Source organism: Phycodurus eques, chromosome 2 (genome assembly GCF_024500275.1).
Source record: "Phycodurus eques isolate BA_2022a chromosome 2, UOR_Pequ_1.1, whole genome shotgun sequence".
Classification (NCBI taxonomy): Eukaryota; Metazoa; Chordata; class Actinopteri; order Syngnathiformes; family Syngnathidae; genus Phycodurus; species Phycodurus eques.
Genome location: NC_084526.1, coordinates 39,352,900 through 39,377,996, shown reverse-complemented (window position 1 = coordinate 39,377,996; position 25,097 = coordinate 39,352,900). Strand labels below are relative to the sequence as shown.

The 25,097-nt window shown below is 39.5% G+C and overlaps 1 protein-coding gene across 4 annotated transcripts in view; it reads right to left on the bottom strand.

Moving 5' to 3' along the window:
• tcf12 (transcription factor 12) overlaps positions 1-25,097 on the bottom strand; it is a 98,520-nt gene that overhangs the window by 34,376 nt on the left and 39,047 nt on the right. For 2 of the 4 annotated variants that reach the window (XM_061670625.1, XM_061670627.1), the window contains exons 6-8: positions 18,584-18,672; positions 17,054-17,186; positions 14,669-14,721 (exon numbers count right to left, since the gene is read on the bottom strand). In XM_061670625.1, the coding sequence (XP_061526609.1) occupies positions 14,669-14,721; positions 17,054-17,186; positions 18,584-18,672 (275 nt within the window). The remainder of the gene's footprint in view (positions 1-14,668; positions 14,722-17,053; positions 17,187-18,583; positions 18,673-25,097) is intronic. The other 2 variants (XM_061670629.1, XM_061670626.1) reach the window with 1 other exon arrangement.

Here is a 25,097-nt window from a genome sequence, read left to right as displayed (position 1 = left end):
ATTTATTACCACTCCCAGTTGACATTTACTGTAAAACTAATCATACAATAAAGACAATTACACTTTTTGTATTTAAAGTGCTTTAGTGTGTAATGTAGTGTAGAGTGTGTATGTAGTGTGCTATTTTTCTTATTAAAAACACATTCCAAACATTTCTCTTGGGTATTTTTGGGAGGCTGGAACAGATTAATGGAATTTCCATTCATGTCAATGCGGAAAGATGATTTGATCTACAGGTGTTTTGAATCACAAGTGTGGTCATGGAACTAAATGGAATTAAACTGTTATCTCAAGGCACCACTGTATAAAGAATTTGCCAAAGGAATACGGCTTGGAATTATGCAAGAATTATGCAAATTGTTGTCATGTACTATTTTTTACTTTTTCAAGAGGGACCCCGCCAGGGACGACCCAGGACACGCTGGAGAGACTACATCCTTCGGCTGGCATGGGAACGCCTCGGGATCCCCCCGGAAGAGCTGGATGAAGTGGCTGGGGAAAGGGAAGTCTGGGCGTCCCTGCTAAAGCTCCTGCCCCCGCGACCCGACCTCGGATAAGCGGTAGAAGATGGATGGAAGAGGGAGCGGAGCCCACATTTATTACTTATTATGCAGTTTGCCCTGAATGTTTTTCCATGGTCAATGCACCGCTACTAGTCATTGGATAGTCGTTGCCATACCAAAAGTCTGTAACTACAGGTTGATCAAATGGTGATGAAATGAGGCAGGGGGCGTTCATCAAGAGTTTGCCGAGTGTAGGGGTTGAATATACAACATATATATAAATAACAAAAGCACAGGTGGCTGACAAATAGCCTAAATTCTCATGTCAACTAACAGCAAATTTACCAAACTCCCTCCTGTAACAGTAAAAAGACAGACAATATACTATAACATCTGCTTAGACGACAAAACGAAGACAAGCGGGGGTAGATCAATAAACATCTTTATTGTGAGAATGAAGGGCTAACAACTAGTGTTTTGCTAAAGCCATCATTCTGCAAACACACAACAAGCTCTTCTTCCTGCATCCAGTGCCCCCACTCCAAGTCTCCTATTCAATCACAAATCACATGCAGACCTCAGATCTTATAAAACTATCGCAACATGAAACACACCTGCCAGTTTGCGACGATACATTATTGCAAAGAATTCCAATCTCCTGTATTTGTCTAAATTACATACTAAGATTGTATATTGTAGCAAGTTGCAAACTTGCTCTTGTGTTATGTGAATTGGTGTTAAGAGTTTTACAAGTTTTGACTGTCTGCGAGGCCATTTAAGGTATCTGAATGTGATTGGACGAGCGATTGGCTGAATGTGATTAGATGAACGAGTGAGGACACAAACTCTGGACAACACTGCCGCCCTTATAGACGGAACATTGAGAAAGTTAGAGTAAGCATGTAATTCACAGTATGTATTAATGTAATTTAATTGCAATAAAGCAATTTAATTACAATAAGTTAGCCCCCATTATTTCTGTCTTGTTGTAATGTTGATCTGACCGAAACCTATGTCAGTGGCCAATCCTTGAGTGCCCCCTAGAGGTCATTGATGTTTTAACTTTTGTCTAAAATGCTAGAAAATCATTTTGAGCTGGGATGGGCTCCAGCACGCGCGCGACCCTAGTGAGGATAAGCAGTACAGAAAATGGATGGATAGATGGATACAGTACTCAATATACAGTACACGAGTATGTACAATAAATGAACAAGTCATGTAAATGGACACATTGCTCCATCTTGTGATTGGATCGTTTTTTTAAACTTGCTGATCGGCCCTAAAAATCCTGATCGTGTAAAGCCTAATGTCGACTCACCTTAACGTCACCATAACGTCTGCTATTAAAAAAATCAATCTGTTATTTCCTTAGATTAAAATCGCACATCCCAAAAACATGCATGGCAGGTTAATTGAAGACTCTAAATTGCCCGTAGGTTTGAATGTGAGTGCAGTTCAGGGTATACCCCACCTCTCGTCCAAAGATAGCTGGGATAAGCTCCAGCTCGCCCGCGACCCTAGTGAGGATAAGGGGTTCCTCCAGAGATTCTGGAGGCTGGAAAGCTGTCGTCCATTGACTTTATTTTTCTAAACATTGATAGCCATCTATTTTTATGTAATGAATAACTGCCTGCATTTTCATCTCATTGAAAATGCAATGCTCTCCATTTGTTAACTTCTGCGCTTCGAAAGATTGAAGGTTATGGACTAAGCCTAATCTATTTATACTGTGGTAAAAGTACAGACATTGTGAGGATTGTCTAAAACTACAGCTATCCCCCAGAATAAATGCACAAAGAGAGGGTTGAACCACATGATCCACCCAGCCTGGGCTTTCAAAGGAATATTGTATCAATTCTCTTCTTTCTTCTCCTCTTCTTTTGCCATCCCTCCTCCCACATGATAAAGTGTTTAAATGGGAACCTCTGTGGCTTGCAATGACAGTAAAGAGTAGCAAAATGGCCGTTGATATTTTGCTTTCCCCTCCAGCGCTCACCGCTTCTGAGGCCTCCTGGGTTTCCAAAATGGACCATTTTAGTGGAGAGGTTGACAAATTCAAGTTCAATCAACCCTAAAATCCATTGACAAAAAAATGTTTAATCCATGACATTTTTATCAATGGGGTGTACCATTGATAAAAATGTCATGAATTCCCATTTTTGGCCCATATTGAGAGCTTAAATTATAAAAAGTAAAAATGTGAACATCTAACATAGTGACCTGCCTCTGCAACAGAAAAAAAACAACTATAAATTGTTTTTTTATTTAGTTCATCTCGTTTGATGTGTGTACCGCCACTCAGATGCACAAAAATTAGCAGGGAGGCATGACGAACGATCAATCTGCGCCTTTGGACGCATGGTTTAGTACTCTGGTGTTGTCCTGGGATTATTTTTCTTGTGGGGAGACAAAGGAAAAAAAAAAAACACAGGGTGCGTACAGGTGCCCAGTCATTTGAGGGAGAAAAAAAACATTTTCGTGACTTGAAAGCAGGCAGACGATGGGTTTCATTGTGGTCTCTAAACAAATCAGAGATTGGGGAAAGAGCGCGGACGCTGCGTCTGACTGGCTGTGAGCTTGACTGTGTGTGTGCGCCCGCGCGTGCGTTTGAAATGCGGGCGCTTGCATACACGGCGAAGGGGTGGCTGCACAGTTAATGGAATTAATGGAATTAGATCCAAAGCCTAATGCCACCGCGACGATGTGGGAACATTTGGGATTCAAGCCAGTTGAACGTAGCTATCCCGTCAAACTTTTAGGAAATCGCAACAAAAATTACACTTTAAACCTCAACGTGCCAAAATCCATTCTAAACACAACCACCCTACCCAATTTCTTCAGCTGGGAACAAAAAATGAAAAAAATGCATGGAACGGGCTCACTAGTCATTATTGATGATGGTAGCAGCAGAATGAATTCTGAAGTCAAAACCATTTTGTTTGGCAATTTACAGAAAAATGCATCCAAACTATTTGGGAGAAGCTTCATCATGCAACAAGAATAATGACCCAAAACTGCCAACACAACAAAGGACTTCATCAGGGGGGGAAAAGCGGAAGGTCTTAGACTGGCCATGTCAATCACACGACCTTAACCAAATAGAGCATAAATGTTACCTCCCAAAGAGGAGATTGAAGGGAGAACCCCCCAAAAACAAACAAGAGGCTGAAAGAGGCTGCAGTACAGGCCTCGAAAAGCATTTCAAATGAAGAATGCAACAGTCCGGTGAAGTCAATGGGGCGCAGGCTTTATCCAGTGATTACAAGTAAGGGTTATGCCGCCCAATATTAAATGTTATTCACTTTAAGTTAATTTCATCATGTCTGTTCCAATACTTTTACTCACTTGAAAAGTGGGTGGCTTCAAACAAAAGGTGCTCTGTCCTAAGGTTGTTCAACACATCTAGATGTATATACCATGAAATGAAAGCTGGAATTCTGAACTTTTGTTTCATATTCATCTTTTGATCTGAAACCCAAATGTTTTCAGTATACAACAAAAACAAAGGAATTGACCTTGCCGTTCCAATACTTTTGGAGGGGACTGTGTGTGTGTGTGTGTATATATACTATATATATATATATATACTTTATATATATATATATATATATATATATATATATAAAGTATATAAAGTATGTATCATAGTATGTATCCTAGTGGGCTCCAATAAGTATGGAAAAACTATGTGAAACAGGAAGAGAAAATGAGAACAAGTGTGTTGTAGTTTTTCAAGGATTAGTTTCGGCGGAATTAAAAATTATCCTAATTTAGTATTCAGTTCTGGCTGCATCAGCAAGGTCACAGCCACATCGGGGCCCCAGAAAAGACACGAGTCAAGGAGAAGGAGTGTCCTAGGTAATTAAAGAAAAAACCCAGTGGACCCTGACAGCTTTTAGGGCAACCACCTCCTTTCCAAGCCTGCTGTACCACTGAGGAGAAGCTCACACTTTGCACTTGTTTTCTTCTCAGGATTGGTAGGGGCCTGATATTTGACTTGACTGACAACTTTCCCCCTGTCAAAAAAGTTGACTTTTTGGGGATTTGTTTCCAGGTACTTGGGTGCTCGGATACTTTTTATGAATACAATTAATATACAAAAGGTGATTACAAAGAGAGGCAATACTTTCAAAACGAAATCAGATTTGCAAGAGTGCCACCCATCATTGTCAAATTAAAGGTAACGTTAATATTACTGTAAGACTGTTGTGAAATTGTTTGCAACCAGCTACAAGAGCAGGGGTGTCTACAATTGTAAACGATAACGACTTCCTCACGAAGTAGGGCTCAGACTCGCCCTGTAAAACAGAACAAAATAATTATTATTATATCCACTTTGACAGTAACGAACGACTTCCGAATCATGTACTCCTTGTACTCCATGTACTCCTCCGAAATAAAGACATATCATTGTTCAAGAAATAAGAAATACAACTAGATTTTTTAAAAACTATCTATTGAACCGGAAAAAGAGTGTGCTGGCACGTTTGGCTGTCGTGTTTTAGCTGCCGCGTCTCCATCCGGGGGAAAAATAAAAATAAAATGAAATGCTTCCTTTAACCAGGATCCCTTGCAGTACCATGGCCAGAGGTAGAAGACCAGGATCTGTTTTGCCCAGTCTCGATGCCATAAAAAGCATAAATCCACACTGGCTGGGAACATCTGCCTCTTTTCTAGCCAGTTAGCCAGCTGTTTGATGGCTAGCTCTCGTCAATCATCAATAAATCTTGCTCAACTTTCTCCTATTCATTCTGCCGCAGTCGCTGTCTGCCATTAACATCCTTGCAACTCCATCGGCATCCTTCCGCGGAGATCATTGTCTCAGTGGAGGGCTACGTGCATCAGTGATCCATCATCAGCCGCAGGACTACTACAACAGCGCATATGCAGAGCAAGTCAAAAAGGTGCAGGCCATAAGACCTAAATATCATGAAATATTTTGTATTTTTTTTAAAGTAAATACTGCATGGAAGCATTGCAGCTCTTGTCAGAATAAAGTAAGTAGTGTGTTATTCTTCAGTTTGTTTCCACTCTGATGTTGCAAAGCGGGGAAGAGCAAAGAAGTAGCAACTCATTTTCTGAGAAATAAGTACTTTTACTGTTCTACTACATTTTGATTTTATTTTGAAAAATTCTATTGTTTATTTTCTTCTACTTATGTACGTACAGATCGCATTCCATTAAAAAAAAGCTGTTGTTTACTAAATCATTTCAAAATAATACAATTTAGAGCTGTAATTATAACACCGTAATACCGTGAAACCGCAATATTTTTACTCACGGTTATTATAACCTCAGAATCTCATACCGGCCCATGCCTAGTGTTCAAGCAGACGCTCCACTGACTTTTACTTGAAAGACAGTATAACCTCAAACAGACAAATGCCCACAAATTGTTAATTTGCCCTCATCTGGGCTTTTCAACACCTTTCATATACTCTTGAAGCTTCATTGGAGTCTTGAACATCAGCAAACGTAGGAGCTTTTGCATCTTCAGCCTTTTACCTCCTTGCTCTCCTCGCAGATGAAAGAGGGTCAGGCCTCTGGCTTGTTTGGCCTATTCCATCATCTGCAGTCTCTAATGTCAGTGGTACATTTCAGCAACCAAAACAAAGACAAACACTAAGCGTATGATCCCAGAGGAGGCTGCGACTGTTCAGCATCATCCCAGTCAAACCAACGGTGTCTATCTAATCTACCATCTGATGAAGCCATCCCATGGGAGCCTGCTAACTGGGGTCAGTGCAGAGCCTGGAACATTGTAAGCTGCACAGGCCAATTTTACAATTTTATCACCTGCAGACACCTTACATAACCACAATTCATGACCCTGACATTTTAGAAGAGCATGTTTGCACTACACACTAAACTTTACGCTAAATCTAACATTGCCAGCTTACAAAATCAAAATTGTATTTTATTTTTTAATTAGAAGTAAAGCTCTGTAGTATTAGGTGCACCAATGACTGCTGTCGGGCGGAATCCCGAGCTTTCCAAAATATCTCATTTTTAGGAAATCAAAAAAGACTTCAAGTTGGTATTACACCTTATATTGCTATCATATACCGTTGCTCACTAACAACACAACACCACCCAAATATCATGCTCAACCGCTAATTTAATTCGCTAAAAAAAGAAAGAAAAAGACAATTCATTAGGCTTTCATTAATTAAAATTGTAGGACATACCACCAGCGACAGCAAACCCACACGACCATGCCAATGTGAATAAAAAATCAAATAAAACGATGAGCTGACTAAGCAGTGTAAAAGGCGTAAATTCATTGGTACACATTTGCCTTCATGGCTGACGCGGTTCCTTCTGCACCAAGGCATTATAGCTATCAATTTTAACAAAACAGGCTTACCCAAATGTATCTAACATGACTACTTTATTTTCACTCGTTATTGTTTTAAAAAAAAACCATCCAGACTTTCAATCTTAGGCGCACGGCTCCCGCAGAGTGAGGGAAGAGTCTGAGTTTTACAACACTTCTCAGACAGTTCAACCATTCAAGAGTTAATAGATTTGCCCTCAACCTATTTTCATCACTTGAAATTGGTTGATAATGCAGAAAAATAACAGATGACGTGGGAACAGACTAAAAGTATCTATTTGTGAAAAAATATTAAATTGAATACGAGCACTATAAACCTGACTTCATTATGACCCCAGTTCCTGTAGCTCAACCCCCAAATCATCAACTACATTGACCTTCATTGCAAAAAAATATAAATGAACATCCAACTTTGAATGGGCTCGACATTTCAAAAAGCTTTTCACTGGAACCCATAAGGGGTTAATAGCACCAGGTAATTTCAGCTCAAGAAAAAAAAAGAAAAAGATCCAAAAATAATGTTGAACAAAGCATCCAATAATGCAACCAAAGTATTCATCAAAGAGAGAAAAAGCGTAATAAATCTGCAGTGTAGTATTGAAATTTTACTATTTTGCCTGCTTAGCATGTTCATCAACACAATCCTTGAATATATCCTGGCTTATCGTGTGTGAATAAAAGGAAGAAAGAAACTGAACAGCTTTCTTAGAAATGGAAACGTTGCAGCGGTACAATATTTGATCTCGAGTCTTTACACTGTTGAGGAAAGCTGGATGAGTATATAACTGTTTTGAATGTCATACCCAAACACAACTCTGAGGAACATTTCTGGATCATCAGAGCCAAGAACAGGCCTTCTTTAACACAGCTCGTACAGTTCAGATCTCTCCGGAACAAGGGTGCCTGAGTGATCTGCCAAAAGCAAACGTCAATCTTTTTTGTCATCCCCACTCGGGGTTCTCACTTGCAAAAGTCCCTGAGGGGATCTGACTCTCAGCCCACCGTGTTCTCTCTTTTTTCTCGCAGCCACACCGTCACTGAAGCTGGGGACAAGTGTCACATCAAGCCCCTGCACCTCTGACAGGGAATTGTGTGTGTGTGTGTGTGGGGGGGGGGGTGGTGTATGGTATTTACACAAACAAACTGTCATGCACACCAATCCACTTTGCAGCTTCCCATAAATATCCTCCAAGATGCAACTTTCCCCCACGAGCGACAGAATCTCTCCTCACAGCTCCTGTCAGACAGGTGCCCACGCAGCTGCCCATCAGCATCCTCCAGTAAAGAAGACTGTCTGCTCAATGACAACATGCTACGACCTTCAGTTTCAGCTCTGGCTTTATACAGTCCAATAAAACATGAAACCAATTATTAATCCACAGTGGAACCATCATATGCCAACACAATCTGTTCTGTGACCAGAGGTGGGTATAAAAGCCAAAAATTGCACTCAAGTAAGAGTACTGTTACTTTAGAATAATATGACTCAAGTGAAAGTAAAATGTAGTCCTCCAAATTATTAAGTCTAAGTAAACACTCAGTATACCACTCAAGTACTGAGTAACTACAAATTAACTTGTGATTCAAAGCATGATCCTCAAATACGCAAAAATATAAAATGTGCAACTTCAGTATTTGCCCCAAAATATCACTAAAACAATAACAAATTCAGTTTTTATAAAATCCCATAAATTAAGGAAAATTCGGCTAAAGGAAAGAGTCTTAAATTAACTTTCTTTCTTTGCACTTGTGAAACAGCACTGATAGGCTCCCCAGACAGAGGTCATATAGAAAACCGCAATGTGTTTTCTCAAGTTTAAAGTGGAGTTCTTGTAGGATGAAATGTGGACAGTTTTAGACAGACACAGATGACAGCGCATGACATACAGTAGCTGCTCTTTTTAGTAGTCGAATGTAAACAGATGAAATGTGAGGCCATAAATGTTCTGCCTCTTCTGACTGTGAGTCGCACACTGTTGTTTCCTCCATTGTTTTGGCCATGCTGATAGACGGTAAAGGTGTGCCGTGTCTTAAGAAAGCTTCTCCGGTCATGTCTAGTCATTCGCTGTTATGCTTTCAGCTACATGAAATCTACGATAGCATTTGCTTGCTCTATTTGATCTATTTTTTTCATGCACATATAGAATTTTTTTTCTATTTGTGCATGCGGCTAAATACCATTTCTGGCTCTATAGATATCACAGTCATGTCATGTGTATTTTTGCCGATTCGTACACAAAACATCATGTAAAAATAAAACATACTTAAGTTGCTTATTTGTCACACATACATGGTTACATTTATGATTTCATTCATTATGGAGTTTAAATTGCTTAGAACGGTTGATGACTGGTTAGCACGTGCTTCACAGTTCTGAAGACCTGGGTTCAAATGCACCCTCGCCTGTGTGGACTTTGCATGTTCTCCCCGTGCCTGCGTGGGTTTTCTACGGGCACTCCGGTTTCCTCCCACATTCTAAGAACCTGCATGGTAGGTTAATTGAAGACTCTAAATTGTCCATAGGTGTTAATGTGAGTGCAAATTGTTGTTTGTCGCTATGTGCTGTGCAATTGGTTGGGGACCAGTTCGGGGTGTGCCCTGCCTCTCGCCCAAAATCAGCTTAGATAGGTGCCAGCACACTTGCGACCCTAGTGAGGATAAGCGGTTCAGAAAATGGATGGATGGATGGAAAATTCCAAAAATGCAACCAGATGTTCAGTGGTGCAGGAAGCAGACCACAGGGGGAATAGTATGTGCGTGGCTCAGAGAGGAGGGTGTCTGTATACACTATAAGATGAAAAAGACCCATGAACATTTCACTGTTTGTAATCACCAGCTGTCCTGTCCAGATAGCCTTCACATTCTGATGCACGGCGGTGTCAAACCCTAAATGCAGCAAGGATGTGCGCCGGTAAATATTTTGATTCAGGCCCATCATGAAGAGTACACAAACATCATGCTTGGACCTGCAACTTCCATTGCCTGTCTGATTCAAAACTGCAATTTATTTTTAGAGTCAAGTGTCCAAAGACAAGCGGCCTGGGAAGAGTGGGATTTAAGAAGAAAATAAATACTTAAACGAGAAAATTCCCAGGAGTAGACCAAAAATGATAGGAAACACATTGTTCACAAATGTGTGTGTATTTTTTTAATCAAGCATCTATTCAGGTCTCTAGTGAGGCTTTTGCGCTTACTTACACCAGCAAAACCTTTCAGCGGCATCTGCAGCTGCATTCATGCTTTACAGGTACGCTGCAGGCTCTTCACACAGCTGCCTCTGGCTTCAGGTGTGCCTTCGCTTCAGTACTCCTCATCACTGCTACTGCGGGCTACCTCCTGTGTCGTTGACGGCAGCACAAACACAGACCTGGGCTGCTAGTCATCTAATTGCATGACAAGTACTCCTTTACACCTTCACGCCTCCTTACCTTGCCTGTGCTTCCTGTTAGTCCAAGCTTATGCAGGTATTTTTAAAAACTAAATTTTCACTGCTCTGGATTTAAAAAAAATCTTTTACTTTTCTGTATTCAGCCTGCAGTTTCTTGTATTTCGTCCAGCACCGCTCGGATATCTGAAGCCTTCCTTTACGTGATGACCCGAAACACTTTGCCTTGCCATTATAAACAGTTTCATCAAGATCTCTCTGTATGTCCTCTTTTACAAACCGAAGGTCTGCACATCCTGGGCAATCCTTAGGTTATGGCTGTGCGCTGACAGAATAGTGTGAAATTTAGGGCTGAAACGATAACCCGAATAATTTATAATTTTTTAAAATTTTATATTACAAAAATATTCAAAGTCAAATCTCTACCTTGAAGCTTCGCAGTGATAGTTTTCCACACAGATTAATGTTACTGAAGACTAATGTACCACTCTGTGTCATATACGTTTCTACAATGGCGAGCCCGGAGGAAGACTAATGTACCACTCTGTGTAAAATACGTTTTTACAATGGCGAGCCCGGAGGAAAGAGTGTGTAAAAGAATGAAAGAAAGTCCAATGTTTTGGATCATTTCACACTAAAAAGATGATAATGTGCAATGTGTCTACTGTAAAGCGGAACTTACTAGCATACCGCAACAGCATGTCTACGATTGCTGAGGTAATGTAAACATCATTACAGTCAGCCACTAAACTGAGCTCACAACAGCCAACTCTACAGTCTATTTCGCTGACTCCCACACCACTCACCAAGCCAGGCACCACCTTTTAAAACCACACACACTCCACGTCAAGGATTTACTGTGGAACGTGAAGATGGCGAGCCCAAGTGGACAATTAAATGGATTACTCGATTAACCGATGGGATAATCAGTAGAAAATAGATTCTAAAAATATTCTATAGCTGGAGACCAAGTTAGAGCCTCTCTCTGTCATAATTATAATATTTTTTTTTAAAAGTGGCGCCCCTTCAGTTCCATTATTGTAGGAATGTGAAATAATGATTCTCTGTCAATCAATGAGTGGACAGAAGTATGTCTAGAGCCACAAAAGTGGACCACTGCGACCACCTCAACAAAAGGGTACGAAAAAGTGGGATATTTTGGTCGCCAACAAAATTGAAACACACTGAAATGCATACCAAATTGCACTGAAACCTAGTGCTTGGTGGAAACGAGGCTTCATTCTACTGGTGTTTCCTTGCACACATAAAAATGCATTCGTAGGCTGTCCAAGGCAACGTGGTGCAATTATGCCAACTATCAAGTCCAGTACAGCAAATCAGATAAAGAAAAGTTAGTTCAGGAACATACATAAAATGGTGCTTCAAATTATGAAATAATTCATTCCGTGACCACACTTGTAATGCAAAACACTCGTATAGGAACTCATCTTTCCCCACTGAAATGAATGGAAATGCCAGTAATCCGTTCCATCCCCACACTGCACTCCTTCTGGTGTATGCTACTTGGCAACAGGGGGCACAATAATATAGACATACAGACACACACTAAGAAGAGTTTCACAACTGACTCAATATGCTGCAGTAAAATGTCGTTTTTCGCAGAGGATAAAAACTAAGTGTGTGAGTATTGATATATTCTCTGTCTACAAGTCCACCGTTTTAGTTCAATTCATTTCCTAAAGGATTATAACACAATGACATTGATGTTATTAGTTAGCCTTCTATCGTGTTTTGAATTGTGTGTTAGCATTAAGCTGAGAGTGGCAATAAACAGTTTGAATCCTCTTTCTGACATCTGACAAACTGCTAGTTGTTGTGAAGTGAATTGTTCACTGCCAACATCTGATGCTAGAAGTCAAAGCAAAAAAAAATAAAAATAAAAAATTAGCTGAGTCAATCAAAGTATTAACAACAATGGTGTATCAAGGAGATGATGAAACAAAAGTGCCTGTTGATGATAAATTGTTACTTTGATTTGAATGATATAATTTACCTTTCAATAGGAGATCATTCAAAGGAGAAAACAAAATCTGTTTTTGCTATTGACAGGCAACCACTGAAAATTGAGTTCTGTAAAATTAGACCCTTGCAGATTTGCGATGAAAAAAGAAAATCCTCAAAGTAACCAATGCACTGGTTCATATACAGGAGATGACTTTTGCACAGCTGGCATGGGATAAATCAGCCCTAAGCCTGATGTGACACTGAACAGGATAAATTGAATAGAAAATTGATGGATCGATTATAGAGTTACAAAACATCAGTGCATAGTGATTCGGGCTGTGAAAGATAAATAAATCAAATCAGCTAACTTGCCTAAGTCGACGCAAAGATTTCTGCCTCGAGAAAATAAAAAATATATTAATAAAAGCAAACTTGTACTGCCCGGAACCAATTTGCCCCACCCGCACCCATTTGGCCACATTCTATGTTTACCGCATGGACATTTGTTGCAGATCGATGTGCTGTTGGGGCCGTGCAAAACATTGGTGATTTTTAAGACACTATTAGATGTTTAATGCACATATAACATGATTTTTGAAAGAGCTGAATTGTAGTTAGTGTTTTTTTAACCTAAAATGTAATCACTAGCGCACTAATGCTAATCGAAAATGCTAACCGTTTAGCAGAGGCTGATTTTGTTGTGTCAAATTCTGTATTTATACCACTATTTATGCCGTTTAAGGATAGAAGTCCATCCCTCACAAATGAGAATACATTGAATATTAGTAATAAAAAAATAATAATTACTTGAGTACTTAAAAATATTTGATAGTGACAGCCTTAATAGTGACGCAAACACAGTTTTTGCTTGAGAAGGGAAAGGCCAAAATACAAAACAATAAAAACCTAAGCCTCCTCTCTTCCACTTATCCAGTCCAGGGTAGCAGAATAGAAAATTATACCTACAAACTGTATTCAAACATGGATGTTTATGGCCCCTTATCAATAGGATCAGTAACACTTCCTACAGGCGACCTCCAATATAAAACTATACAAGAACTGGCCTTTTGTTTGTTGTTTTCGTTTTGTTTAAGAGGTCTGTAGCCTTTTATTGAACATTTCCATCTCTTTTCTTTCAAATGGGATCAAAGACTAACTGGGATAATCCCGCCAAGCTCCCGGCTTTATCGCCTGAACAGTGCTGAGTGACAAGAAGAAGCTATTTTATTTCATGCTCTGTCACAGTTTCTCCCTATCTGCCATTGTACTGCTTGATTGTACTCTTATGAGTCACACAAACGCACCTGCACCCATGTGTTAAGTAGTGACAAATAAAAGCCCAGCGTCCATTTACACAACAAAGAGATGTAACCCGCGAGGCAACTGTTCTTTGCCTGCCCCCACCCCCCCCCCCCCCCCTCCCCGCCTCCCCTGTCTGACAAGACCTCAGATATATCACTTACTTAAGAGGAACGAGGCAGCACACGCTTTTGCCGCTGACACAGACGCCTTCGCTCCCTCATGCTCTGACAAACTTCTTTTCAAATACAAATCCAGAAACAAAACACGTGTCAGCCTTTTATGTTCCGCAGCCTGTTCCACATTTGATCTTGGAGGAACGGCAGCGGAGGTGACGATTATCAAGGCACTGAAGGGTAAAGCCAGTCTCAGAATCCCTTACCAAAACAAGCAATACTGTTTAATAATAAGGGAAAAAGTTGTATTTTAGCAAACCAGTTGCTTCTTATTAAGAATAAAGAACAGTCTTGAACCAGTTAAAGGAATTCAAGCAGGGACGTGATATATTACAATATTTGGCAATTCACTAAGATTTTTCAAAAGAACATCTGACTTTGTGATTTATGCATATTAATGAACTCCAAACACCTCCCCGCCCCCTGCCTAACCGAACGCAAGCTGAGCTCCACACTTCTCTGCATCCTAATGGTTTCTGCTCCGTTGGGATCATTACCAGCAGAATTTTCAGATATTCTGTGCTATTAATCTCTGTCTGTCCTCCTGTTCAGCGACGTAATGACTAATTAAACATCAAAAGAGCAGAGCTGGGGATCCGCTCTGACAGCTTCACTTTCTCCCCGGAGAGCCTGTGAGGAAGCTGGACTGTGACAGGGCACCACTGAAAATCAATCACCTCTGGTGCAGCCGAGCTACACACAAGGAAGCATGGAGAACTACACAAATCAGCTTTGAGCATCAAATCATACAATAATGCATTTAACAACATATATAAGATGCCACAACTTTGTGAGTCAAGAAAAACAGTGGTACTAGACGACAAATCCCTGTTCAGTGACTGAGGGGATGATGTCGAGAGCGCTCTTTGTGTACAGGCCTTGACAGGTTGGCCTTCTGAGTACCACAGATCTATGTGTGAATGTGTATTTGTGTGTGTGTGTGTGTTGAAGTGAGCTCACTGTGAAATCTATTTATATGAGAGGTAGATGATCTTCCACTCACAGATGAAGGCAGGCCAGGAGGGACCTTGCGAACCTTTTTTGTTTGTAGAGGATCTGTGGAGAGAGATGAAAGCGCATTTGTTCATTCACAAACAAACATGAGATGGTATGAATGTGCTCCAAACAAAACACTTCGCCAACAACACAAAAACAACTGCAGACAGAATAGAAGAAAATAATCTTTTGTTGATTTTATTGAAGATGTGGCACTGGTACGTCATATTGTTTAATTTTCCGATAATAGTACACAATAATAAGCAGATGCATCTACTCATTCAATTCTTAGTCACTTTGGAAAATTTCTCGAATCAACTTCAACATTAGCAAAACAGTAAATGCATTTCTCAAAACAATTCGTAGAAATAGCAAAACGCCACAGATTACCCGCAAAAGCTGATCTCTGGCTCAAAATCATTAGTTCATCTCTCAAAAGCAAATATTTGTGTCAATGGACGTTCAAGCTATCAGAATAAGTCCGTGTGTTATTGTGTTCGGATAAGACAGTAAAATTGCTTAGTCATGTTGTCAATATAACAATGCACTCTCGGGGAATGTTCTAACGTGAACTCCGGCTAAAGTTTTTATGACAATTATACTACATTGTAAGTTACATCTTAGTGCATGTATGTGGAAGATTGATTGCAAGAGATTCACATTTACTGTTTGTACTGTAATTTTTTGACAGACCATGTTCTGAAATACAGAAAAGAAAACACAGCAAGGCACAGCACAAAAAAAAGTACAAATGTGAACAGTACATTCTCCTTATAGGGAAAGTTATAGAGGCAGTGCTGTAGGAATTACAGTGCAGTCTTCCTATACCTGATGTTCCTGGCTTCTGGGCCACAAATTCTCCTCCACATCACAACAAATATCTTCTCTGATGATGAGCTTTTTCAGAAACCTGATCATTGGTTGATCTAATACTTAAAATTGTCCGTTCGTGAGAGAAAAGTCAAGATTCACCTGGAAAAAAAGGTCTGATGGAAACGTATAGAAATACAGCATGCTTGAAATAGTATGACAACGACTTATGCGATGAACTAATGCCTAAATGTTGTGTGGGGTGAGACTATTCAACAGAGACCAATTAGAACACATTTTGATCAACATGACTGATGATGTCAGACACAGCATTTAATTGTACGTAATTATTTGCATGGAAGTGCCAAAGCATTTGCAAATTGTTCAAAGACATGAGAAACTGCTTTTTTAATGTACACAAGTGACACAATGATGTGAAAATTGAACAGGTAGTTTTGAGAAAACCTCAAAGTGTCTTAATGTGTATTTTAGTGAGGACAAATAGTACTCCAGAAAATTGTACTTTACATAACCTACAGTAATGACATAATTAAGTAGAATTGAAAAGAATTACACAGTTTTTGTTACACTGGATCAATTGAATGGCCATTGTTCTGCTCTTTCTGGTGTGGCTGCCTCGGGGCAATATAAGACAGACAGATGGATATACTGTTCATTGAGAAGTCTGAACTCCTCTAAGATAATCACTAATATGAGTCATTCTTCGCAGAGGGTAAAGAATATATGACTGTGAGTACTTTTAAAATAGTTTGTCTACAAATCTCTGGGATCAACCCAAAACCACCTACAAGTATGTCCAAATTTGGTCAATTTCATATTTTCTATTGGTCAGTCCCCACGTGTGTGTTATTTTTGATAATTATTAACCAATCCATCCATCCATCCATCCATTTTCTGAGCCGCTTATCCTCACTAGGGTCGCGGGCGCGCTGGAGCCTATCCCAGCTGTCATCGGGCAGGAGGCGGGGTACACCCTGAACTGGTTGCCAGCCAATCGTTTGCACATACAAACAGACAACCATTCGCACTCACAGTCATGCCTATGGGCAATTTAGAGTCTCCAATTAATGCATGTTTTTGGGATGTGGGAGGAAACCGGAGTGCCCGGAGAAAACCCACGCAGGCACGGGGAGAACATGCAAACTCCACACAGTCGGGGTCAGGGATTGAACCCGGGTCCTCAGAACTGTGAGGCTGACGCTCTAACCAGTCGTCCACCGTGCCGCCTAAACCAATCCAAATTGTTGAAAATGTCTTGTTCTCTTTGATGATGCAATGTTAATGGTTCAACAAACATATGGTTTTTCTTTTGTGTGTGTTCTGAAAAGTAATGGTTTTGGAGATGCAAGGTTTCCGCCAGACGTCAGTGATATGTTGCTGCATTGTGTTGTGTTCAATCCGTTGCTTAAGGGGTTATAGCACCGCAACATACAGTAGATGCTATTTAGTATTAACATGAAGCTGGAGGACTGAAAGGCTAAGCTACGTGGTTGCATCAAGAGTTATTCCCATAGAGGAGAATTTGTGTTTTTTTCAAGTGTTTGACTAAAGTGCTACTGACCAATGGCCGGAGGGTCCTGTAAAGAACGTCTTCTGGGATTGGCTGCACTGAACGTGTAGAAAGGAGCCGCTGACTTTGCCGATGTCGTCCCTGAACTAGGACTTGTCACTCCCACGTCTGAGCGTAGAGATGGCTGCGAGAGAAAATAAGAGGAAACAGCTTTCATTTTCAATGTTTGCTTTCGAAAATCATCAAGAAAGTGTATGGTGTATACTACAATTTAAGGTGTCTTCTTATTATATGTGTCAAATTATAACAAAGAATTACCCATACATCAATTAGCTATACCTTAAATGACTTTGGGCGAGAGGTGGGATACACCCTGGACTATAAGAAACTCAACTAAACAACAAATGTATCTCCGAATTGAGTATTTTCCAGTTTAGATTACTGACAAAAATAAGTAACATATTACATACAGTATTAGTATTCAGTGACAGTGTTATCCATTATCTTGTTGACCCTTACAATCTCAGCAAACAGGGTTAACAGGCCAATTAGAAACTTGGTCCACTTAGAGTAATCAGCTACCTCATCACGGTGGCAAGTACAAAAGTGATCTATGTTTAGTTATTGGCTTGCCAACTTGTCCACGTGCCTCTGGGAACCCCCTCTGCAGGCTGACGATTGACACAATCACATACTTGACCTTTCTAGTAGATAAACTCGGGTAGTTAAACAGATGTGATGTGATGTGATGTTACACGAGCACTAAAAGAATAGAAATCATTCTATTAAAGGCTGTTTATGTGATCTAGGCATTATTACGCTGCATATACCTCATTTAAAAGTAATTACACACTATACAGTAGTTTCCTCCATGCAGAATGTAAGTCTTCACAACTATTGGAGAAAGTGACAAAAAGTAATCCAAAAGGAAGAAACTGGCTCTGTAAAATGACAACCTGTTACAGATGTCATATCACTGACCCATTTGTGCTCTTGGCTTTGTTCAATGATATTGAACCATTGCCTAAACAAAGTCTACTCTCACTCTCCCAGAGAAAATCACGACAGAAAACTCCAAGGGTAAATCAACTCCAAGCAATAGATAGTCTTATTTATACATTTATATTTGAGTTCAATGGATCGGTTTACAAATAAAACTTAACAAATTAATGTGTAGTGGAAGTGAAGTGCACCTGAGACTGACAAGCAGAGGCGAGTGAATAAGAATCAATCCACCGCAGGACTTCTTTTGAAGCATGAGAAGTCATTAGCCATGTCAGGCAAGTGGCAAGAAGCCATGTGGCAAGGAGATCAATGCTCTAATTCAATTATTTGGATTAAAAGCCTGGCAAAAGACCAGCTGAAATGTAAGAAGTGCAAAGTAGGCTAAAAATCAATCACGACCTAGTCTATAACATACACATTATGTACAATAAAAATAATCAAAAATAAACAATGCTCATTTGAACTACAGTTCTACAAGTCCCCAACTAAATAATAAAAAGATCACTGGAATCAAACTTAAAAACGGTTAAAATAAGCAAATATAGGCTTGTTATCATCATGTGATATGGAACTAACCTGACAGCCGGATGCTCCAGTATCCCTTCCAAAGCCATGAAATGCAGCCCTCTCTGATTTAGCTGAAAAAGACGGTTGATTGTCATCTTCTGTGGCACAATTATAAAGTAAACATGGTTATACACTGATCAATGGCATAATGAACGGGGCTAGGAATATTAAAGATTAGTCTTGAAGAATAACATCAACCCTTAAACAGCTACATTTGTGCAGTTACTGTACAGTTGCCAATCCATGCCTGTAATACCCCTGGTTCTACTAAATATACCATTCAGAACTTGATACAGTGGCACATTAATTTACAAATTGAATTTGTTCCGTGACCACGTTTGTAACTCAAAACACGTGTATCTCAAATCATCTTTACCCATTGAAATGAATGGAAAGGACAATCTGTACCAGTGCCCGAAAAAACAAAAACACCCCAAAATGTTTTGTAACATCTGGTTTAATGAGAAAAATAGCACTATACAGTATTGTAAATATGTCGGGCCCCAGATCGGGGTACAACATATTTTGTCAGGAACAACAAAACTTCTTGTCGTGTGACATAATCCACGGCCAACAATTTGGCCCTACGATGGCCCAAAGATGCCAAAATGAAAAATTTAGCATGTTTGATTTTTGGGATATCCATGTAGTGTGACATATCAACGACAACTCTCCGACAGCGCACATTGACGTCGACCAATAGGATTGCGTATTCTGACCAGCGCATCACCTCCCGCGCTTGCTGTTGTCAACATACTTGGTCAATGTTGTCAACATTTATTCACGCGCACAAACCAATGTTTGCCGAAGCTTTAGAGCAGGGGTGTCAAGCTCATTTTTGTCACGGGCCACATCGTAGTTATGACTTCTCTACGACTGTGAACTCATACAAATGAAAGATTACCAGATATATTCTAATTGCATACAGTATACACAACACATTGAGGAATAACCAGTTTTGAAATCAGAAGCCGAAAAAAAACATGTTTTTCAACTGTTACATTTCTTTTCAAAGGGGGATTGGTAACAAAGAAATGCTTGGAAATATCTCAATGGTATTACACCAGAACACAATGAACAATTTTGATTTGCTTTCGCGGGCCCACATAAAATGATGTGGCGGGCCGGATCTGGCCCCCGGGCCACCAGTTTGACACCTGTGCTTTAGAGCATGATTCGACAGACCGCCGGCATGTTTATGTACAACCATTAGTGCTAGCACTGGCTTGCTAGGCTAAATATTGTTTTGTTGTAAAGTATGTGAACATACCTCAAGCAATCTTCTCCCGAGCACCGGTGATAACCACCACACGTTTTTACTCATTTTGTCCCACCCCCTCAACACACACACACACCGCCAATAGATTGGTGCAAAGCATTGTTGTTGTCGTCACCATGGTAATGAGTGTATCCGGTCCTGTTGACCGGTGACACATTTTCTGGTTCGCCTCTGCGACAGTGTTTGAGTTGACAAGATAACGCCCAGTGATCCTAAAAGACGGGATACGGTGGTATCTGAATTAGGCTTCGCCGATCAGCAAGTTTTAAAAAAACGATAGCTGGAGCAATGTGTCTATTTATATGACATGTTCATTTATTGTATATACTTGTGTACGGTATACTGTATCCATCCATCCATCCATCCATCCATCCATTTTCTGTACAGCTTATCCTCACAAGGGTTGTGGGCGTGCTGGAGCCCTCCCAGCTCAAATTATTCTCGAGCATTTTAGACAAAAGTTAAAACATCAATTACCTCTAGGGGGCATTCAAGGATTGGCCACTGACATCAGTTTAGGTCAAATCAACATTACATGACAGAAATAACGGGTGCTAACTTACTGCAATTAAATTACTTTACTGCAATGAAATTACTTTAATAAATATTGTTAATGACATGCTTACTCTAACTTTCTCACTCTCCAAGCTATATGGGTGGGTGTTGTCCAGAGTTCGAGTCCGTTTGACTTTTTATTTTTAAATAATGAGATGCTCCTTGTTCAGTCATCAGTCACATTTAAAAAGAAATACTGCACAAATTCTGCCAGGGTATGTAAACTTGTACATAAGAGCATTTGTATGTGTTTAGTTACTTGACAATAATAGATGTCAAAACGTTTTTGAATTGTATTGATTTAATTTGATTTGACTGAGGTATTGATTACAAGCAGATGAAGATACAATAACTAGGCTACAATAAATACACACCGGACCGTCGCTTCAAGATTTAATTTTTTTGCTCAGGACCTTTTTCATTTTTAGTTGAATAACCCTGGTTTATATATCTAACATATCAGTGATTTGTTAAAAAAAAAAAATTGTTTTGTAAGTCCTTGTTTTTATTTATTTATTTATTTTATATTAATGTTGTTGACGTTATAAGACGTTAATTATTTTTTAAAATAAAGCAGTGTTAATTCTGATATTTGTTTTAGGGTTAAATTGTATTTTTATTTTTTTAACCAATAAGAATACCGTTGAGGTACTGGATCGATAAGCAGTATCGTTAAGAGTAGTAGCATCAGTAAACAATATTGGGACAAAATTGAGACTTTTTCTTGATGAGAGTCTACCTGTGAAGAACTTTGTGCCATTTCAAAATATTAAACCTGTGAATTTTATTCATTGTTACATTTTCTTATACAAGATGGCTGTTTGCTCGGTCTTGTTTTGCTTTATTTTTGTTGTTGTAATCCTTCAAATGTCCAATAAAAAGAGCTTAAAAAAATCATATCGTTATCGTTTTAAAATCTTAACGATACCCATCGCTAAACAGCACAACGTAATGTTGCATCGATACACATAAGCAAGAAATGAAAAAACAATGTTTGAGCAATGACGTTTTGAGCTTATTTTTACCTAACTGATTACTGATTACTGATTGCATTCTACGGGTGTGACACAGTCCCCAGGGGATGTGTCCCATCCAACGTTCAGGGGATATATAAAACAAACACACACATAAGCACATTAATCATTAAAATGACAATATCTAAACTCAGCAGTTTTAGTCCTTTGGAAAAACAAAACGCACAAACAAAGCTACGTGAGCTCTATTGGTAGGAAAATTGTATTACAGGTACATTTGCCAGAAGTCTAAATATTAGAAGCACAGAGTTGCTGCTAAATCCTGTTTACTTTACAATGTAGGTGATTATTTTGGTGAGCTAAAAACTTGCATTGCCTAGATGTTTTGTTACACAATGATGGATCTGAACTGAACATCGCTTCACAAGCACAGGTGAGCAGAGGCTAATGTATCATCTGTGCAGTTCTACGGGGAAAAGTTACAATGTGCAGACTGGACAACATCTCTGAACACTATGAGAGCTGAGTATATCATGGAAGATGGTTTATCTTGCAAAGCCGTTTCTCTTGTGACAACAATATGATACATTTCCGAGCCATCACTCGAGAAAGAGGAAAAGGGATTAAGTTGTCGGATACCACCACCTTGCTTTATCGCTGAAGGAAGATGAAATATCTCCTTTCACGGATCTTTTAAGTATTTCCTCTCAGTAAATATCTGAGGATTCTTTAGCTGGATTCACCATCATTCCACAAAGGTCCACAGAGGTCTTCTAAACTTGGTCAAAATCAGGGTAAAATATTCATTGGCAACATGTATTTTGTCAAAGATGCTGTGTCTGATATGAGTGAATATGGAGTTTCAGGCCCCACACGCAAACACCCACTGAGATCATACAAGAGGACATATTCCCAAATCCACTCACTCAGCATTAACACCTAAACATAGTGTAAACACAGGTCAAACATGGAAATACAGACCCTACAAGCTTCCATAAATATTTACAGCAATGATGCTGTCACAGTGTTTACTGATAATGTAGCAGAGCTTGCACAAATCTTGGCCTGTACGGTTGATTGTCTAGTTTTGATAAACAAAAGGCAATCACTGTTTGTTGCCAAGTGGAGAGCATGTATACCAAAATTGTATTGGGAAAAACTACATATTATACAACCCCAATTCCAATGAAGAAAAACAGAATACAATGATTTGCAAATCATGTTCAACCTATATTTAATTGAATACACTACAAAGACAAGATATTTAATGTTCAAACTGATAAACTTGATTGTTTTTAGCAAATAATCGTTAACTTAGAATTTTATGGCTGCAAGACGGTCCAAAAAAGCTGGGACAGGTGGCAAAAAAGACTGAGAAAGTTGAGGAATGCTCATCAAACCCCTGCTTGGAACATCCACAGGTGAACAAAGCTAATTAGGAACAGGTGGGTGCCATTTATTGGGTATAAAAGGAGCTTCCCTGAACTGCTCAGTCATTCACAAGCAAAGATGGGGCGAGGTTCACCTCTTTGTGAACAAGTGTGTGAGAAAATAGTCGAACAGTTTAAGGACAATGTTCCTCAATGTACAATTGCAAGGAATTTAGGGATTTCAGCATCTACGGTCCATAATAATATCAAAAGGTTCAGAGAATCTGGAGAAATCACTGCCTGTAAGCGGCAAGGCCGAAAACCAACATTGAATGCCCGTGACCTTCGATCCCTCAGGTGGGACTGCATCAAAAACCAACATCAATGTGTAAAGGATATCACCACATGGACTCAGGAACACTTCAGACAACCAATGTCAGTAAAACAGTTCGGCGCTACATCCGTAAGTGCAACTTGAAACTCTCCTATGCAAAGCCAATTATGAATAACACCCAGAAACGCCCCCGGCTTCTCTGGGCCCGACCTCATCTAAGATGGACTGATACAAAGTGGAAAAGTGTTCTGTGGTCTGACGAGTCCACATTTCAAATTGTTTTTGGAAATTGTGGACGTCGTGTCCTCCGGGCCAAAGAGGAAAAGAACCATCCGGACTGTTATGGACACAAAGTTGAAAAGCCAGCATCTGTGATGGTATGGGGCTGTGTTAGTGCCAATGGCATGGGTAACTTACACATCTGTGAAGGCACCATTAATGCTTAAAGGTGCATACGGGTTTTAGAGAAACATATGCTGCCATCCAAGCAACGTCTTTTTCATGGATGCCCGTGCACATTTCAGCAAGGCAATGCCAAACCACATTCTACACGTGTTACAAAAGCATGGGTTCGTAGTAAAAAAGTGCGGGTACTAGACTGGCCTGCCTGCAGTCCAGACCTGTCTCCCATTGAAAATGTGTGGCGCATTACGAAGCGTAAAATACGACAACGGAGACCCCGGACCTTTGAACAGCTGAAGCTGTACATCAAGCAAGAATGGGAAAGAATTCCACCTACAAAGCTTCAACAATTAGTGTCCTCAGTTCCCAAATGTTTATTAAATGTTAAAAGAAAAGGTGATGCAACACAGTGGTAAACATGACCCTGTACCAGCTTTTTTGGAACTTGTTGCAGTCATAAAATTCTAAGTTAATGATTAATTGCTAAAAACAATAAAGTTGATCAGTTTGAACATTAAATATCTTGTCTTTGTCGTGTATTCAATTAAATATGGTTAATAATATGGTTAAATAACGTCATTTGCAAATCATTGTATTCTGTTTTTATTTATGTTTAACACAACGTCCCAACTTCATTGGAATTGGGGTTGTATATTGTCGATGTAAAACGATAACCATGCATGTCACATTTGACCGTTGTGTATTTGTCAGGAGCAAGATAAATCTCTAGAGGTAGTATTTCATAAAAACACACCAAAAACAACTATTATTCGTCAGCTTTAACCCTAGAAATGTAAATGTACCTTAAACAGATTTGTTTTATTGTACAAAATGAAACTTATTCAACATAAATGCTTTTTCGTACAACAGCAATGTAATAATGAATACTGATGAGCCACATCACCATTTCAGGTCCCTCTTAGTTTGTAATGATGTGTAGCTACATAAATCTTTCACAAAGCTATGCATTTACATTTTACACTGAAATCAGTATAAGAGGTCATTCTTCAGCCACATGAATTTGATGCATCAGTATGACTTGGGTCAGCAAAAATATACCTTAATGTCAATTATCTGCTCAAAAAGTATTCATTATCCTGATTTGAGGGTATTTGATTGATTATAACAAAGTAAGCATGAACATCTCATCTTCAGCATGTTCTAATTTTCAAAACTGCGTAAATGAAAGTGGTGCGATCTGCTGTAAGCTGAGGTTGGATAAAAATAGATTTTGCATTTTAAACAACAAAATGTGCACATGAAGTGCAGTACATGTATTATTGTTGTCCACTTGGGGTCGCCACCCTCACATTCCACACCTATAATATTTGTGACTTTGTGTGTGTGTGGCTTTAGAAGGTGGGGCCTGGCCTGGTCTGCGATGTGGAAGTCAGCAAATGAGAGTGTAGAGTTGGCTGTTGTGAGCTCATATTAGCAACTGGCTTACCATTAGCCAGTCCACATACTGTTGAGTGCCTTGGCGTCATTTGTGACCCTAGGAGCTTGTGTATGTCTGCTTATTATGTGTTTATGTTGTTACGATTTCGCCAATGAATTGATTTTAAGTACACCTGCAGCTGTGTGTATCATTGACAACTTGTAGGGGCAT